The sequence below is a fragment of the Heptranchias perlo genome, chromosome 18, assembly GCF_035084215.1.
Source record: "Heptranchias perlo isolate sHepPer1 chromosome 18, sHepPer1.hap1, whole genome shotgun sequence".
NCBI classification, from domain to species: Eukaryota; Metazoa; Chordata; class Chondrichthyes; order Hexanchiformes; family Hexanchidae; genus Heptranchias; species Heptranchias perlo.
In genome coordinates this window covers 21,878,002-21,896,779 of record NC_090342.1, presented here as the reverse complement: position 1 = coordinate 21,896,779, position 18,778 = coordinate 21,878,002, and the positions used below count along the sequence as shown (strand labels likewise).

At 40.9% G+C, this 18,778-nt stretch overlaps 1 protein-coding gene and 1 long non-coding RNA gene across 4 annotated transcripts in view; one reads left to right on the top strand and one right to left on the bottom strand.

Moving 5' to 3' along the window:
* The window catches only part of mdm1 (Mdm1 nuclear protein), a 39,521-nt gene extending 29,737 nt beyond the window's left edge, over positions 1 to 9,784 (top strand). For both annotated transcript variants that reach the window (XM_067999500.1, XM_067999499.1), the window contains 3 exons: positions 333 to 579; positions 2,026 to 2,094; positions 9,330 to 9,784. In XM_067999500.1, the coding sequence (XP_067855601.1) occupies positions 333 to 579; positions 2,026 to 2,094; positions 9,330 to 9,445 (432 nt within the window). In that variant the 3' untranslated portion in view covers positions 9,446 to 9,784. The remainder of the gene's footprint in view (positions 1 to 332; positions 580 to 2,025; positions 2,095 to 9,329) is intronic.
* LOC137334661 (uncharacterized) overlaps positions 1 to 18,778 on the bottom strand; it is a 119,759-nt gene that overhangs the window by 31,471 nt on the left and 69,510 nt on the right. The window contains exon 5 of one of the 2 annotated variants that reach the window (XR_010966199.1): positions 210 to 530. The exons of the other annotated variant lie outside the window; for it this stretch is intronic. This is a non-coding gene — a long non-coding RNA (uncharacterized lncRNA). Of the gene's footprint in view, positions 1 to 209; positions 531 to 18,778 lie in introns of those variants that run through there. 2 annotated transcript variants of the gene reach the window in all.

The following is an 18,778-nucleotide window of genomic DNA, read 5'->3' as shown; positions in this document are numbered from 1 at the left end:
ATAGCCAAGCCCAATTTTATTCTTAATACCCACACGCTTTCCAGCAAGAGTTATTGGATAACAATCAGAAGTGGGAACCCCAGATGATTTCCATCCCCTCCTGCTTAGCCACTAAGCCATTGTCGTGCCCAGCTTGCTGTCCAGGATGAAGTCAGATAACCTGGGATCTTCTGGCCAATATGGCTCAGCATGACACTATTTACCCACAAAGTCACCGAGGGAAGCTAATATATCAGATAATTCTGTAATCTTTGTTGTTGCAGCAACATTTTTATACAACATATGATTTGAATAGTACATAACAAAAAAAATGGTCTTTCTGTACCACTTAGACTGAATCACTACAACAGTCCCCAGCAGCTGGTGTTAAGACTTGTGATCCTATTCCTTTGAGGGAAGAAGACGGGCCTACAAATTTCAGTAGTCCATCTCATGTAAAGACCGTACCTTCTATTCTAGCATCACTGAAGTCCCATCCTGCTTTTGATCAAAATTCTGCTTCAGTCACTGTTTCACCATCGAGGAGCTACCTGCATCGGATACAAGGAACACTTAGACATCCAGAGTTCCAACACAATGGTAACATGTTAAACTATCAATATTCAGAAGGACATAGACAGACTGCTGAAATGGAGAGGCAATTTAAACTAAATGGTACAATTTTAAATGGGGTGCAGGAACAGAGAGGCCTGGGGGTTACGTACAGAGATCTTTGAAGGTGGCAGGACAAGTTGATAAGGCTGCCAGAAAAGCATATCGGATCCTGGGCTTTATTAATAGAGGCATAGAGTACAAATGCAAGGAAGTTGTGCTAAACCTTTATAAATCACTGGTTATGCCTCAGTTGGAGTATTGTATCCAATTCTGGGTACCACACTTTAGGAAGGATGTCAAGGCCTTAGAGAGGGCACAGAGGAGATTTACTAAATTGGTATCAGGGATGAGAGACTTCATGGCGACATCAGAGAAGCTGGGATCATTCTCCTTAATGCAGAGAAGTTTACAGGGAGAGTTAATACTAGCGTTTAAATGGTGAAGGGTTTAGATAGAGTAAATAACGAGAAACTGTTTCCACTGGCAGAAGGTCGGTAACCAGAGAACACAGATTTAAGGTAATTGGCAAAAGAGGTGAGATGAGGAGACTTTTTTTAAAACACAGTGAGTTATTATGATCTGGAATGCACTGCCTAAAAGGGTGGTGGAAGCAGATTCAATAATAACTTTCAGAAGGGTATAGGATAAATACTGGAATGGGAGAAAATTGCAGGGCTATGAGGAAAGAACAGGGACGTGGGACTAATTGGATAGCTCTTTCAAAGACCCGGACAGGCACGATGGGCCAAATAGCCTCCTTCTGTGCTATAAGATTCTATGATTCTAGAAATTTTTGTCAACTGTAATGTTTAAATTTTTGAAACATTTACTAGCCGTCAAAACCTGTTTTATCTAATGTGTAAATTGTAAAAACAAAATTGAATTAGGGTATATAGTATATTTAGGAATCAATCAATGTCTACTATGCTGGAGAGGTGAAGATAGACAAGTTGAAGAATTTAACATTTGATCATGTGCTTCCCTGTGGTCTTGTCCTTCAGTTAGGCTAGAATTTTCAGTTCCCTAGTATAGCACAATTACAGGTAGCTGTCCAATCATTCTTACCTCTTAATGTGAAGTTGATGATACAGTGCCTTGTTCTCTAGAGACATAAAAACTCAGTTCTTTTGTAAACTTTGGTAGTGAATGTGATGTGTTGGTTGCGGTAGTGTCCATACTATGAATTGAGTAAGATTGGCCTGTATGTTCTTCTGTATTAATATATTTGTTAGGAATTGTAATGTTTCTTGCAGTAAGAGCACTGTACTTGAAAAAGTTGCAAGGAAGTGTAGATATTTCCTCCAAAAGTATGCAGTATTGCTTGAGGGTTATGGGGGTTTAACAATCTGAAGAGAACTGTATTTATTATTTTTAAAGCCTGGCTGTGTATTGGGAATCAATATTAACTTCCTTTTTTAACTCCACTTGAAGGCAATACTGGAGGACTAAGGACCAGTCTGCTGAGGACACAATCAACAGACCCAACAGCTGCTGATAATGGTATTTATATGGTTTTCAACTTAAAACAAAAAAATTGCTTGCTATGAACTAATGCCATGTCAGAACCATCTTATAGAATTCAAGTTAATTATGACTCAAAAACCACAGCTGTAATCTCACTTCAAATATGATTCTCATAGAAGTTATGCTGTTGTCTAACAGAGCTTATACAGAGTTGTATCTGAAGTGGTATTTGTGACTGTTAATTACATTCAAATAGCTTGGGGAAGAAGGGGAGGGAAAGATTAATTACATAAGTCCATCTACAGGAAACAGGAAACATTAAAGATGAGTTTATTCAATAAAGAGCAGCTCGAAAAACAAATAGAATTAGAAGTTTTGAAAAAACAAAACCTGGAGTAAGCTAGCATTTTGGTGGATGATGCTTATCTTGAAATGCGTCAATGCGTCAAGATATTGGTTTCTTTCATTCTGTCACAGTACATAAGGGGTTAAAAACCCCTCACAGAAAAGGTAAAACTTACTTTGATACATAACCAAACATTATTGTTTAGGCCTGGTGTCTGAGGAGGGCCAAGCCATTCAATTCAAATACAAGCATCTTGCAGATTTGCACAATATTGATCGGCAGCTCTTTTGGAATTTAGCATAGACATATTTAAATTGTTCCAGTCATTTGTGATGAGTATTTTTAAGCATGTCTTGTAAACCTGAGTGGTCTGTCTGAAGCTATCAGAAAGGAATAGATAGGCCAGAGAGAGATTCCGTGGACTGTCAGCAACAAACCCCCATGCAAAGATTAATAACGAAGAACCAGTTAGCTTAAAATTGCAGTTTAGTGTAGCCAACACAACTGTTACTTTTGTCTTAAAAGTAGGGATAATCAAGTCTTTATCTAATGCAAATTTACAGTGTGTCATTGTATCTGTTCACTTAGCCATTTATTGTTTAATAAATCTGTTTGGCAGTTTTTAACCTAAGCCGCCATTTGGTGAAGTGTCTTCTGCACTGTCTTCTGAAGTCAAGGAAGATCACATGATATAATCAGTAAGCTGAAATACAATGAAGAGGGTTCTCTGTTTGACCACTGAGCTTGCTACAGATTATTTAGATATTAGGAAGGTAGAGGTACATTCCAAGTCATAGAGGGTGAGAGCTGACCTACGGGAGTGATCTAGATATTTTTCTCAGCTTCAGCATCTCAGAATAAAAACCCCAAAAACGTACAAGTTTGTTCACCATCACATTTTAGCCTCACCTTTTTTTCCCACATATCTGTATTTTTGGTATTAGCTTTTATTAGGACTATCTTGAACTAGACTAATGGAGAGGCAGTGGGATAACCAAATAAGAACATAAGAATTAGGAGCAGGAATAGGCCATACAGCCCCTCGAGCCTGCTGTGCCATTCAGTAACATTATGGCTGATCTTCGACCTCAACTCCACTTTCCTGCTAGATCCCCATAGAGTCCAAAAATCTGGCGATCTCAGTCTTGAATATCCACAGCCCTCAGGGGTCGAGAATTCCAAAGATTCACAACCCTCTGAGTGAAGAAATTCCTCCTCATCTCAGTCTTGAATGGCCGCCCCTTTATCCTGTGACTATGCCCTCTAGTTCTAGACTCTCCAGTCAGGGGAAACATCCTCTCAGCATCTACCCTGTCAAGCCCTTTCAGAATCTTATATGTTTCAATGAGATCACCTCTCATTCTTCTAAACTCCAGAGAGCTTAGGCCCATTCTACTCAATCTCTCCTCATAGGACAACCCTCTCATCCCAGGAATCAATCCAGTGAACCTTCATTGCACTGCCTCTAAGGCAAATATATCCTTCCTTAGGTAAGGAGACCAAAACTGTACACAGTACTCTGGGTGTGGTCTCACCAAAGTCTTGTACAATTGCAGCAAGACTTCCTTACTCTTATACTCCAACCTCTTTGCAATAAAGGCCAACATACCATTTGATTTCCTAATTGCTTGCTGTACCTGTATGTTAACTTTCTGTGTTTCGTGCACAAGGACACCCAAATCCCACTGAACACCAACATTTAATAGTTTTTCATCATTTAAAAAATATTCCGTTTTTTCCCCACATTTCCCCACATTATACTCCATCTGCCACCTTCCTGCCCACTGACAACCTGTCTATATTCCTTTGCAGACCCTGTGTCCTCCTCACAGTTTCCTTTCCCACCTAGCTTTGTATCATCAGCAAACTTGGATACATTACACTCAGTTCCTTCATCCAAGTCATTAATATATAGATTGTAAATAAAGGAGGCCTCAGCACTGATCCTTGTGGCACCCCACTAGTAATGGCCTGCCAACCTGAAAATGACCCATTTATTCCTACTCTCTGTTTTCTGTCCGTTAACCAATGCTAATATATTCCCCCCCAACCCCATGAGCCCTTATCTTGTGTAACAACCTTTCATGTGGCACTTTATCAAATGCCTTTTGAAAATCCAAATATACTACATCCATTGGTTCCCCTTTATCTACCCTGCTACATCCTCAAAAAACTCTAATAAATTTGTCAAACATGATTTCCCTTTCATAAAACCATGTTGACTGCCTAATCATATTATGATTTTTTTAAGTGCCCTGTTACCATGTCCTTAATAATGAATTCCAGCATTTTTCCAGTGACTGATGTCAGGCTAACTGGCTTGTAGCTCCATGTTTTCTCTCTCCCTTCTTTCTTGAGTAGCGGTGTTACATTTGTTACCTTCCAATCCACTGGTTCTGTTCTAGGATCTAGGGAAATTTGGAAGACCACAACCAATGCATCCACCATCTCTGCCGTGACCTCTTTTAGAACCCTAGGATGTAGGCCATCAGGTCCAGGGTATTTGTTGGCTTTTAGTCCCTTTAATTTCTTCAGTACTTTTTCTTTACTAATATTAATTACTTTAAGTTCCTCACTCTCATTGGACTCTCGGTTTCCCACTATTTCTGGTATGTTTTTTGTGGCTTCCACTGTGAAGACAGATACAAAATATTTAACATCTCTGCCATTTCCTTATTCCCCATTATAATTTCTCCTGTCTCAGCCTCTAAAGTGACCCACATTTACTTCCGCTACTCTCTTCCTTTTTACCTACTTGTAGAGCTCTTACAATCTTTTTATATTTCTTGCTAGTTTACTCTCTCATTCTATTTTCTCCCACTATCAATTCTTTGGTCATCCTTTGTTAGTTTCTAAAACTCTCCAATCCTCAGGGTTACTACTTATCTTGGCACTATTATAAGCCTCTTCTAATCTAATACTATCGTTAACTTCTTTAGTTAGCCACGGATGGATCACTTTTCCCGTGGAGTTTGTTTTCCTCAATGGAATGTATATTCATTGAGAATTATGAAATATCTCTATAAATGTTCACCATTGCTTATCTACCGTCATATCTTTTAATCTAATTTCCCAATATACCTTAGCCAACTCATCCCTCATACCTATGTAATTGGCTTTGTTTAAGTTTAAGTCTCTAGTTTTGGACTTCAGTACATCACTCTCAAACTCAATGTGAAATTCTATCATATTATGATCACTCTTCCCCAGAGAATCCCTTACTATGAGATTACTAATTAACTCTGTCTCATTACACAAGACAAGATCTAAAATAGCGTGTTCCCTGGTTGGTTCCACGATGCATTGTTCTAGGAAGTCACCAGGGCCGGATGGATTGTTTCCTAGGCTATTGAAGGAAGCCAGGGAGGAAATAGCGGATGCTCTGAGGATCATTTTCCAATCCTCACTAGATATAGGGGAGGTACCGGAGGACTGGAAGACTGCAAATGTAGTACCATTGTTTAAAAGGGGTGCGAGGGAAAGGCCGAACAATTATAGGCTGGTCAGTCTTACCTTGGTGGTGGGCAAACTATTAGAATCAATACTGAGAGATAGGATAAACTGTCACTTGGAAAGGCATGGTTTAATCAGGAATGTTCAGCATGGATTTGTTCAGGAAAGGTCATGCCTTACAAATCTGATTGAATTCTTTGAGGAAGTGACAAGGAGGATTGATGAGGGTAGTGCAGTGGATGTTGTCCACATTGATTTTAGTAAGGCATTTGACAAGGTCCCACATGGCAGACTGGTCAAAAAGGTAAAAGCCCATGGGATACAGGGAAATGTGCGAATTGAATCCAAAATTGGCTCAGTAACAGGAAACAGGTTAAAAGTTGATGGATGTCTTTGCGAATGGAAATCCGTTTCCAGTGGTGTGCCACAGGGCTCAGTGTTGGGTCCCTTGCTGTTTGTGGTATATATTAATGATTTGGACTTGAATATAAGGGGCATGATTGGCAAATTTGCAGATGACACAAAAATTGACCGTGTAGTTGATAGCGAAGAGGATAGCTGTAGACTCCAAGAAGATACCAATGGGTTGGTGGAGTGGGCGGAAAAGTGGCAAATGGAGTTCAACCCGGAGAAGTGTGAGGTAATGCACTTAGGGAGGGCAAACAGTAAAAGGGAATATGCAGTAAACAGGAATATATTGAAAGGGGTAGAGGAAGTGAGAGACCTTGGAGTGCATGTGCACAGGTCCCTGAAGGTGGCAGTACAGGTAGATAAGGTTATGAAGAAGGCATACGGAATGCTGTCCATTATTAGTTGAAGTATAGAATACAAAAGCTGGGATGTAATGATGAAACTGTATAAAACGCTGGTAAGGCCACAGCTGGAGTATTGTGCGCAGTTCTGGTCACCACATTACAGGAAGGACGTAATTGCTCTGGAGTGAGTGCAGAGAAGATTTACAAGAATGTTGCCATGGCTTGAAAATTGCAGCTACGAGGAGAGATTGGATAGGTTGGGGTTGATTTCCTTGGAGCAGAGGAGGCTGAGGGGAGACTTGATTGAGGTGTACAAAATTATGAGGGGCCTAGATAGAGTAGACAGGACTTACCTGTTTCCCCTAGTGGAGAGTTCAAGAACTAGAGGACATAGATTTAAGCTGATTGGCGGAAGGATTAGAGGGGACATGAGGAAAAACTTTTTACCCAGAGGGTGGTGGGTGTATGGAATTCGCTGCCCGAATTGGTGGTAGAGGCAGGGACCCTCAACTCTTTTAAAAAGTACCTGGACCTCCACCAAAAGTGCTGTAAGCTACGGACCCGAGTGCTGGAAGGTGGGATTAGAATGGGCACCTGGTTTTTCTAGAGCTGGCGCAGACACGATGGACCAAGTGGCCCCCTTCTGTGCTGTATTTATTCTATGGTTCTATGGAAACTGTCTCGAATGCATTCCATGAACTCGTCCTCCAAACGACTTTTGCCAATTTGCTTTGCCCAGTCTATATGAAGATTAAAAGTCCCTCACGATTATTGCATTACCTTTGTTACAAGCTCCTCTTACTTCTTGATTAATACTCTGTCCAACAGTGCAACTACTGTTAGGGGGCCTATAAACTACTCCCACCAATGTTTTCTGCCCCTTGATATTTCTTATCTCCACCCATACTGATTCTAATTCCTGATCTTCCCACCCAAGATCCTTTCTCACTGCTGTCCTTATGTCATCCTTTATTATCAGGGCTATTTCCCCCCTCCTCCTTTTCCATTTTGTCTGTCTTTTCAAAAAATCAAGTACCCTGGAATATTTAGTTCCTAACCTTGGTCACCTTGCAACCACGTCTCAGTAATGGCTACTAGATCAAACCCATTTATCTCTATTTGTGCCATTAATTCGCATATTTTGTTACAAATGCTTTGTGCATTCAGATAAAGCGCCTTTAATTTTAACTTTTTACTATTTTTCTCTGATTTGACTTTATTCGCTGATGCACTATTACCGTTAAACTCTGCTTATCAATACCCAAATCGCTACACTGCTCTGTTGCCTTAACTTTTCTCTTTAGATTTATAAATTTCCCCTCACCTGAACCCCCAATTCTTCTCTTCCCCCCCCACCCCCCCCACCTTTTTAGCTTAATGCCCTATCTTCAGCCCTAGTTATTCGATTTGCTAGGACACTGGTCCCAGCCCGGTTTAAGTGGAGCCTGTCCCAATGGAACAGCTCCCTCTTTCCCCAGTACTGGTGCCAGTGCCCCATGAATCAAAACCCCTGTCTCCCACACCACTCTTTTAGCCACGCATTTAACTCTCTGATCTGATTGACCCTCTCCACGCTTTATATCCGTGGGCCCCCACGCTTTATATCCCCACCGCTCTCGCTTGTTCTTGCCACTTTTAATACCACCAGGACAAAATCTTCACTACAAGTGCACCCCCTCATGGGGTGGACACGACAATACACCACAAACATAAATGGCTCACCCAAACTAATGTATACAAGATAAAAGTAAATCTAAAACATAATCTGGTTTCTTGATTTGATGCTACACAGGTCACGGAAAGCTTCAATTAAAACCAAAATGTTCACCCATTTCTAGTCATTTCTCCTGGGATGGTAAATACAAGGTCTTGCATACTGCTCTTTCCATCGCCTTACATCTCACATTGTTAAGATGGGTGATGATTAAGAATGCATACGTAAGCAGTATTCACTGTTTCCTTGACACTTTTGGCTTTCACTTGAATGTGTTCCATTGAAAGACTGCGATAATACATTCCAACTATGATTTTTTCCAGTAAACTGTATTTGTTTTATGATTATTTATTCATGTTGTGTTATAGTACAGTGATAAGGTTTTGTCCAATGAACAAAGCAAAAAAATGAATATTCGGGTTACAGTCCACACATTTTTCCAATCAAATACAGGGAATCTCTCAGCCATTTTGAAGTCAGCAATAGTAATGTCTATGGTACTATGAAAAGAAAAATGTATAAGTGCAGTAGAAGTGAAATTATCTACCATATTTTAATGTATATGGAAATGGAATAAGTTTGAAAGACATTAGATTAATTGTTGCACAGAGTTTCCAATGTATGCGATAATAAGGAGCAGTAGGAAGTTCGATGCTGCTGTGTAGGTTACATAGAGTCTACAGCACAGAAACAGGCCATTCGGCCCAACTGGTCTATGCCGGCATTTATGCTCCACATGAGCCTCCTCCCATCCCTCTCCTTTTTTTTGGTTGATTCTATCTCAGGTCCTGACTCTAATCCATGTTCAGATAACTTAAATTGGTGTAACCTAATAAAACTGAGATACATTACTTTAAGGCAACAGAGTGCTGATTCGAATCAGGACTCTGCCATTTTGTCCAAAGATATGTTCTACATGAATTTGTAGAAGTAAAGGTGTTTTAAAACTATACTACAAAAAAAACTAAAATGTGATTCAACCCTGCCTTTTGCTGTCTTTCAGATGATGATCGAATGTCACAGATATCTGCACGATCAGCAGCATCCAGCTCACTTGCCTCTCAAGTTCTTGAGCGTGCTCAGAAAAGGAGAGATAATTTCTGGGGCAAGAGGCCATGAATTAAACTTTCAAACAGTGTTTGTTACCTAGAGGGATGTGTAGGTTTTGTTGAGGATGTGACTTTTTTTTATAAAAACATGAAAAATTTATTCACTTCAACTTTAAATATGAATGTTTGTTTTATGTGTGTTAAATGTTATCTTTTTTCCCCTTTTATTTGTTATTTAAAAAATGTTTGATTTATGTTGATCCATGTGTGTTCATGCTGAGAGCTAAAATTCAAGTTTTGATGGCTGCCAGTATTTTACTGTAAAATACATTGTGTAATTAACAATGCACACAAGCTAATTTCTACTACACAAAGAATGGAGAGAACATTACTAAGTATTACTGTCTGTACAAATGGAATGTGTATACAGTAATTTTAATAAAGTATTTTAAAAAACATATGAAGGTTATTTGAAAATAATTCATTAGTAATCTTGTATTAATGGCCATCTTTATGTGGGAATTGGTCTTTAATGCTAGTTTGACACTACTGTTGTGACAGTGCCATATTCTCTTGGACACTGATTACATTCTAAAAGTGCACTATAAAACTGACAAATGTATACTGATGCTGAAAGCTGCACCTGCAATGAGATGACTAGAACCAAGGGTTTTGCACCAATAATGACATCCACCAGCTGCAGTGTTAAGGCAGCCAGTTCCAGGACTACTTAAAAAAAAAGGTGAGTATTTAAAAATAACTAGTGGCCTGCTATGCTGCCATTTACACTTTGACAAGAACTGATAAATCTTTTTCAATAATTAACAGCAGCAGATGGCAACCAGTGAACAGAACTCTTATTCAGAGTTCTGCCTCTCCTAACTTCATTGCTGTTGAAAATGGAATTGCTACTGTACTCAGTGCAGTAGAGAAGGTACAAAACAGCTCCAGACCTATCAACCGTAACTAACGGAATCCAATGCAGAATGTGACTATTATACATAGTTTAGATTGTAGAACCACTTTATGAAGCTTCTGCTTACTGTGGAAACTGCCCTGTTGAAAGTGTTGGGCAACATTACCCAATTCCACTTGCATCACATTTGTTTTAAAGTTGCCAATAGCAACTACTTATCCAGGGACAGGTACTTTTCCCAGTGTTGCCACTGGACTTATGTATTAGTATCAACGTGCTACAGCAGGAGTGACCAAGCTTTTTATTTTTGTTAGATACTTGGGTGCATATCAAGGGGAGCCTCAGGGCAGCCATATTTAAAATTTTAATCTATGTTCCCATTAATTTGCACATATTTCAAATTGTTGATACTATCAGAGGATTTATCCACCAATTGGGCAACAGCAGTAGGAACAGGCATATCCAAGCCTCCAGGCACAGGAAATTCAAACAGAACAAACTAGTAAATAATACAAGCACAAATAGAACAGAATTACCTGGGCTTACATAAGAACATAAGAAATAGGAGCAGGAGTAGGCCATATGGCTCCTCGAGCCTGCTCCACCATTCAATAAGATCATGGCTGATCTTCGACCTCAACTCCACATTCCCGCCCGATCCCCATATCCCTTGATTCCCTTAGAGTACAAAAATCTATCCATCTCAGCCTTGAATATCTTCAATGACTCAGCATCCACAGCCCTCTGGGGTAGAGAATTCCAAAGATTCACAACCCACTGCGTGAAGAAATTCCTCTTCAGCTCAGTCTTGAATGGCCGATCCCTTATCCTGCGACTATGCCCTCTAGTTCTAGACGCTCTAGCCAGGGGAAACAATCTCTCAGCATCTACTCTGTCAAGTCCCCTAATAATCTTATATGTTTCAATGAGATCACCCCTCATTCTTCTAAACTCCAAAGAGTATAGGCCCATTCTACTCAACCTCTCCTCATAGGACAACCCTCTCATCCCAGGAATTAATCTAGTGAACCTTCATTGTACTGCCTCCAAGGGAAGTACATCCTTCCTTAGAAAAGGAGACCAAAACTGTATGCTGTACTTCAGGTGAGGTCTCACTAAAGCTCTGTACAACTGTAGGAAGACTTCCTTACTCTTGTACTCTAACCCCCTTGCAATAAAGGCCAACATTATGGGCTGGAAATTATAGGCCAGTTAGCTTAACATCTGTGGTGGGTAAAATTTTGGAGTCTATTATTAAGGAGACAGTAACGGAACATTTAGATAAGCATAATTTAATAGGACAAAGTCAGCATGGCTTTATGAAGGGGAAGTCATGTCTGACAAATTTGCTTGAGTTCTTCGAGGATATAACGTATAGGGTGGATAAAGGGGAACCAGTGGACATAGTGTATTTAGACTTCCAGAAGGCATTCGACAAGGTGCCACATAAAAGATTATTGCTCAAGATAAAGAATCACGGGATTGGGGGTAATATTCTGGCATGGGTGGAGGATTGGTTATCGAACAGGAAGCAGAGAGTTGGGATAAATGGTTCATTTTCGGACTGGCAACCAGTAACCAGTGGTGTTCCACAGGGGTCGGTGCTGGGTCCCCAACTCTTTACAATCTATATTAACGATTTGGAGGAGGGGACCGAGTGCAACATATCAAAATTTGCAGATGATACAAAGATGGGAGGGAAAGTAGAGAGTGAGGAGGACATAAAAAACCTGCAAGGGGATATAGACAGGCTGGGTGAGTGGGCGGAGATTTGGCAGATGCAATATAATATTGGAAAATGTGAGGTTATGCACTTTGGCAGGAAAAATCAGAGAGCAAGTTATTTTCTTAATGGCGAGAGACTGGAAAGTACTGCAGTACAAAGGGATCTGGGGGTCCTAGTGCAAGAAAATCAAAAAGTTGGTATGCAGGTGCAGCAGGTGATCAAGAAAGCCAACGGAATGTTGGCTTTTATTGCTAGGGGGATAGAATATAAAAACAAGGAGGTATTGCTGCAGTTATATAAGGTATTGGTGAGACCGCACCTGGAATACTGCATACAGTTTTGGTCTCCATACTTAAGAAAAGACATACTTGCTCTCGAGGCAGTACAAAGAAGGTTCACTCGGTTAATCCCGGGGATGAGGGGGCGGACATATGAGGAGAGGTTGAGTAGATTGGGACTCTACTCATTGGAGTTCAGAAGAATGAGAGGCGATCTTATTGAAACATATAAGATTGTGAAGGGTCTTGATCGGGTGGATGCAGTAAGGATGTTCCCATGGATGGGTGAAACTAGAACTAGGGGGCATAATCTTAGAATAAGGGGCTGCTCTTTCAAAACTGAGATGAGGAGAAACTTCTTCACTCAGAGGGTGGTAGGTCTGTGGAATTTGCTGCCCCAGGAAGCTGTGGAAGCTACATCATTAGATAAATTTAAAACAGAAATAGACAGTTTCCTAGAAGTAAAGGGAATTAGGGGTTATGGGGAGCGGGCAGGAAATTGGACATGAAGCTGAGTTCGGATCGGTCAATGCCCTGTGGGTGGCGGAGAGGGCCCAGGGGCTATGTGGCCGGGTCCTGCTCCGACTTCTTGTGTTCTTTAGATTTGTGGTTGGGATCAGATCAGCCATGATCTTATTGAATGGCAGAGCAGGCTCGAGGGGCCGATTGGCCTACTCCTGCTCCAATTTCTTATGTTCTTATGTTCTAACATGCCATTTGCTTTCCTAATTGCTTGCTGTACTTGCATACTAACTTTTTGTGTTTCTTGTATGAGGACACCCAAGTCTTTCTGAACACCAACATTTAATAGTTTCTCACCATTTAAAAAATATTGTTTTTCTATTCTTTGTACCAAAGTGAATAACCTCACATTATATTCCATCTGTCACCTTCTTGCCAACTCACTTAATCTGTCTATATCTCTTTGCAGACTCTGTGTCCTCCTCACAGCTTACTTTCCTACCTAGCTTTGTATTGTCAGCAAACTTGGATATATTACACTCAGTCCCTTCATTTAAGTCATTAATATAGATTGTAAATAGCCGAGGCCCAAACACTGATCCTTGCGGCACCCCACTAGTTACAGCCTGCCAACCTGAGAATGACCCTATTCTGTTTTCTGTCCTTTAACCAATCCTGTATCTGTGCTAATATATGTTACCCCCAACCCCATGAGCTCTTACCTTATGTATCAACCTTTTACGGGGCACCTTATTGAATGCCTTTTGAAAATCTAAATATACTACATCCATTGGTTCCCCTTTATCTACCCTGCTAGTTACATCCTCAAAAAACTCTAATAAACGTCAAACACAATTTCCCTTTCATAAAACCATGTTGATTCTGCCTAATCATATTATGATTTTCTAAGTGCCCTGTTACCACTTCCTTAATAATGGATTCCAGCATTTTCCCGATGTCAGGCTTATTGGCCTGTAGTTCCCTGTTTTCTCTTTCCTCCCTTCTTGAATAGCGAGGTATCATTTGCTACCTTCCAGTCCACTGGGACCATTCCAGAATCTAGAGAATTTTGGGCTTTGAGGCTGCACTTTGAACACCCTTGCACAATAGCAAAAGGTGACACATGTGCCCATACACTTTAATATTGTACATTACACGCATGTGATACTCTTGTAGTGCATTTATACTGTAACTATAGACTTGTTGGTTTGCAGCAATATATAAGAGACCGTATAAAATGCAACTGGTTGGGACCTGATTTGGGAAGGAAGTGGTGGTGACCTCTGGGAGGAAGTAGTTGTACCTCTGCTTCGGGTTGACACCAAATGGAAAATTGCCAGATTTAACAGTGCTGTGGGTCTCTTTGTGCCTAGACACTTTTTAAACTTGCTCAAAACTTACCTAAATGCAGAGATCATGGGTGTTGCGATCCACATTCTTAAAATGTAAACAACCAAATGTGGCACTGTGTGTATGGAAGTTCTAATTCGACCATGCAATATAAACATAGTTTTGGCTGGGTGGAACCTACAGTGTAGCTACTGGTCTCAGACAAGTGTTATAACCATGAGGGTACAGTAGTATAATGGTTATGTTACTGGACTAGTAATCTATAGAACACGAGGTCAAATCCCACCATGGCAGTTTGAAAATTTGAAGTCAGTTAAAACAAATCTGCAGAGGAAAAGCTGGTACCAGTAAAAGTGACTACGAAGCTGTCGGATTATCATAAAAACCCAACTGGTACATTAATGCCCTTACCCAGTCTGGCCTATAGGTGTCTCCAGTCCCACACTGATATGCTTGACTCTTAACTGCCCTCTGAAGTGGCCTTGCAAGCCACTCAGGGTGTTTCAAATCACTAGGGATGGGCAATAAATGCCAGCCTTGCCAGCGACACACATCCTGGGAATTAATTTTTAAAAACCCTCAAAGTGCTCTCTTTGCAAAGCTCTGAAGGGCAAAATCTGTAACTGTGCTGCTGGGTGTTTTTAAAAATAATTTGTGAAAACAATGCTTCATCAATGGCTAGAGAAGCTTATGTATAAAGCAACAAGAGCAAAAGGGTTTTGCTGCCTTTAAAGGGCAAGAATGGGCACTTCAGCCTCTCACATACAAGCAGCAGAAAGCTATCTCCAGCAAATTGCTCTTCATTTATTCTGTTGTTGAACACAAAGAGTGAAAGCACTTTTTCCAATGGTGCATACTGACTACTGGCACTACTACCACCAGTTGCCACATTACGACATTGTCAATCTTCTACCTTCTCTGGAGCTTTTGTTGGCTGCAGTGACAATATAAGTGAGCCACAGTACAGCTTGCACTGTTGGAAATAACAATAGTAATAGCCAATATTTTGCTGCAGCAGGACATCCAACAGCACCTGCCATTAGATTTGTTTGTGCACGTTTAGGTTTTAAAAATGTTTGCGTGGCAAGTTGCTGGAAGTGCGAGCTGATAATGGCGCAGCGAAGGAAATAGAGCATCTGGCACTTGAGTGAACAGGACAAGCAACTGTGTATCTTTTTAATCAATGAGATTGAAGGATTGAGAAATAAACAGTGGAAGGAATGAGAAGGAAGTGTAAATTAGATTGGGTGAATTCAATGTCAAGTCAGGTACAGAAAGAGAAATAAAGAATGAAAGAAAGATTGGATTAAGAGAGAGAAAAAAAGAGGCCTAAAGGAAAAGTAAAAAAAATTAATACATTTTAAAATTGATATTTTTAATATCTCCAACAACAATTAATACCTGAAGGAATGAGACTTCACATTTGTAATAGTTAACTTTCAGTGCCAGAGGTTGATTGGCAGTAATTAACACTTATTGGCAGTAATTAATATTTAGACCTCCAATCAGGTTTCCACTCCTGCCACAGTACTGAAACGGCCCTTATCAAAGTCACAGATGACATCCTACATGACTGTGACCATGGTAAACTATCCCTCCTCATCCTTCTCGACCTGTCTGCAGCCTTTAACACTGTTGACCACACCATCCTCCAACGCCTCTTCTCACTTGTCCAGCTGGGTGGGACTGCTCTCGCCAGGGTCCATTCTTATCTATCTAGTTGTATCTAGAAATCACCTGCAATGGCTTCTCTTCCCACTCCCGCACTGTTACCTCTGGAGTCCCCCAAGGATGTATCCTTGGCTCCCTCCTATTTCTCATCTACATGCAGCCCCTAGGCGACATCAACCAAAAACACAATGTCAGGTTCCACATGTATACTGACGACACCCAGCTCTACCTCACCATCACCTCCCCCGACCCTTCCACTGTCTCTGATTTGTCACACTGCTTGTCCGACATCCAGTACTGGATGAGCAAAAATTTCCTCCAACTAAATATTGGGAGGACTAAACCCATTGTCTTCGGTTCCTGCTACAAACTCCGTTCCCTAGCCACCGACTCCATCCCTCTCCCTGGCCACTGTCTGAGGCTGAACCAGACGTTCACAACCTTGGCATCCTATTTGACCCTGAGATGAATTTCCGACCACATATCCGCTCCATCGCCAAGACCGCCTACTTCCACCTCTGTAACATCGCCCGTCTCTGCCTCTACCCCAGCCCACCTACTGCTGAAACCCTCATCCATGCCTTTGTTACCTCTAGACTTGACTATTCAAATGCTCTCCTGGTTTGCCTCCCATCTTCCACCTTCCATAAACTTGAGCTCATCTAAAACTCTGCTGCCCGTATCCTATTTGGCACCAAATCCGGTTCATCCATCACCCCATGCTCGCTGGCCTACATTGACTACAGGTCCGGGAACACCTCAATTTCTCATCCTTGTTTTCAAATCCGTCCATAGCCTCGCCCCTCCCTATCTCTGTAACCTCCTCCAGCCCAACAACCCTCCAAGATCTCTGCGCTCCTCCAATTTTTGCCTCTTGCGCATCCCTGATTTTAATTGCTCCACCGCTGGTGACTATGCCTTCAGCTACTCAGGCCCTAAGCTCTTGGAATTCCTTCCCTAAACCTCTCCGCCTCTCTACTTCTCTCTCCTCCTTTTAAGGCACTCCTTAAAACCTATCTCTATGACCAACCTGTCCTAATATCTCCTTATGTGGCTCATTATCAAATTTTGTTTGATAATTGCTCCTGTGAAGCACCTTGGGACGTTTTTACTACCTTAAAAGGCATTATATAAATGCAAGTTGTTTTGTTGTTAAAAGGGTACTTATGCATGTAATGACATGACATTTAACTTTCTGTGACGAGTTTAGTTCATATCCATGCACAAATACAGCAACTTCACAACATTCAATGCATGTCAATGGTGACGCTGTTGGCAAAATGCCATTTTCATGAAGCTAACAGCAGAGCCGCGAAACTCGGACACCAACTTTTGTATATTGGCATTTAACCACGCACCTGCCTCTCGCCTGAAGTTGCTGTACTATTTACGCATAAATAAAAGGGAGTGCAATTATCCTCACTGTTACTTTGACAGCAAAACCTGACCCAATATAATTCTCAACAGTTATAGAAACCAATTCTTTTTTTTAAAAAAAGTCAACAGATCAAAATTGAATACCAGCATACAATAGCAAATTTGTTATCTCGAAGGAGTTTTAGAAAAAAAAGGAAATTAATTTCAGATGTCAACAGTTCTAGTCACAGATTAATTGGTGTAGTATTTTATTAGTGACCGCATCTTTCTCTAAAGTACAATTTCAGGTTTAACCGAAGCCAAAACTGAAAAAATAACATTTTAAAAAATGCTTATTTTTAAATTCCTGTATACGTGCATCTTATAATGTCGAGAAGTGACGCTTACTTATATAATTCGCAAATATAAAACAAAAAGGTGTTTTTTTTCCATGCTTGCAACTATAGAGATTTGCATACTCGCTAAACAACTTTCCAGGAAAGCACTGCGACTCCCCTGACGTTTCCTCTGTCAGCTACAAGCAGTGATCGAAAGCTGTGTGCTTTGGTTTAGTGGAGACTGCCCTGCGGTACACGTGCAGCTCATTTGGAAGCGCTACGTTTACAGGGAAGACTGGGGAACTCCGCTGCGGGGCTGGGTTCGAATGGCCAGCGGTTTCCTATTGGTATGGCTGGGAAGGTTGCAGAGCAGCGCCGAATGGACAATTGACATAAACTGCGGACAAAGCCGGGGAGTTTCAGCATCGGATACAAACACATGTGCATATAAACACGCACGTGCACAGACAGAGCAAGGCACTGAAATAGTTAATCCAACCTACGCACAGAGCATGTGTGTGCTCGCCTACAAGATCAAATTTCAGCGCCCTTGCTCCCTTTAGAGGCCACTATTCAAACATTTTCTATGACAGACATTGTTCACAGGTTGTTAATATTAAAAATGTTGGGAGTGACATGTTGGTATAATGGTTACAAATTTGTTGGAACGTAGAGTTGTTTATTTTAAGAGCCATTTACATCAAAATAATTTTGTATCCATAATTGTATCAAATTTCTAATACATTGGCCCAGAATTTGCATCTCGTGGCATGCCCGTTTGTTAGATTTTTTTCCTCACCCTTTTGCTTGAAAAAATTTTGCATCTCAAATTGCTGGACATGCAAGCTGATTACCATGCCACCGTTTCAATTGTTCCCTTTCTGGGCTGGAGAGGTAGAGTGGCATTGCAGGAACATAAATCTCATCATCAAAAGGGTCCATACATCGTTAAGTAGCAGCCCCAACTTTCTGCGGGGAGTTTAATTCATTTCAACAGCGCAAAGGCAGCAATTTCTTGAAACTCATGGGGTGGTTGGCCGCCAGCTCCCATTATCGTGAGGCTAATGGCAGAGTGGAGCAATTCGTCCAGATGTTTATGGCATTTCGCAACTCATGGCGTATCTTTGCCATAAATTGCTGGGTTATTTTCACATTAATAACAGCGTGCGCATTAAATTCACCGTTATTTACCCAGCAAATTCAGGGCCAATACCTGCTTTTAGAATGATGCAAATTGCTAGCATTGAGTTATATTGCCTTGTTTGCACTGTGCTGCAGTCACGAAAACCAAAAAAGATTACATTTA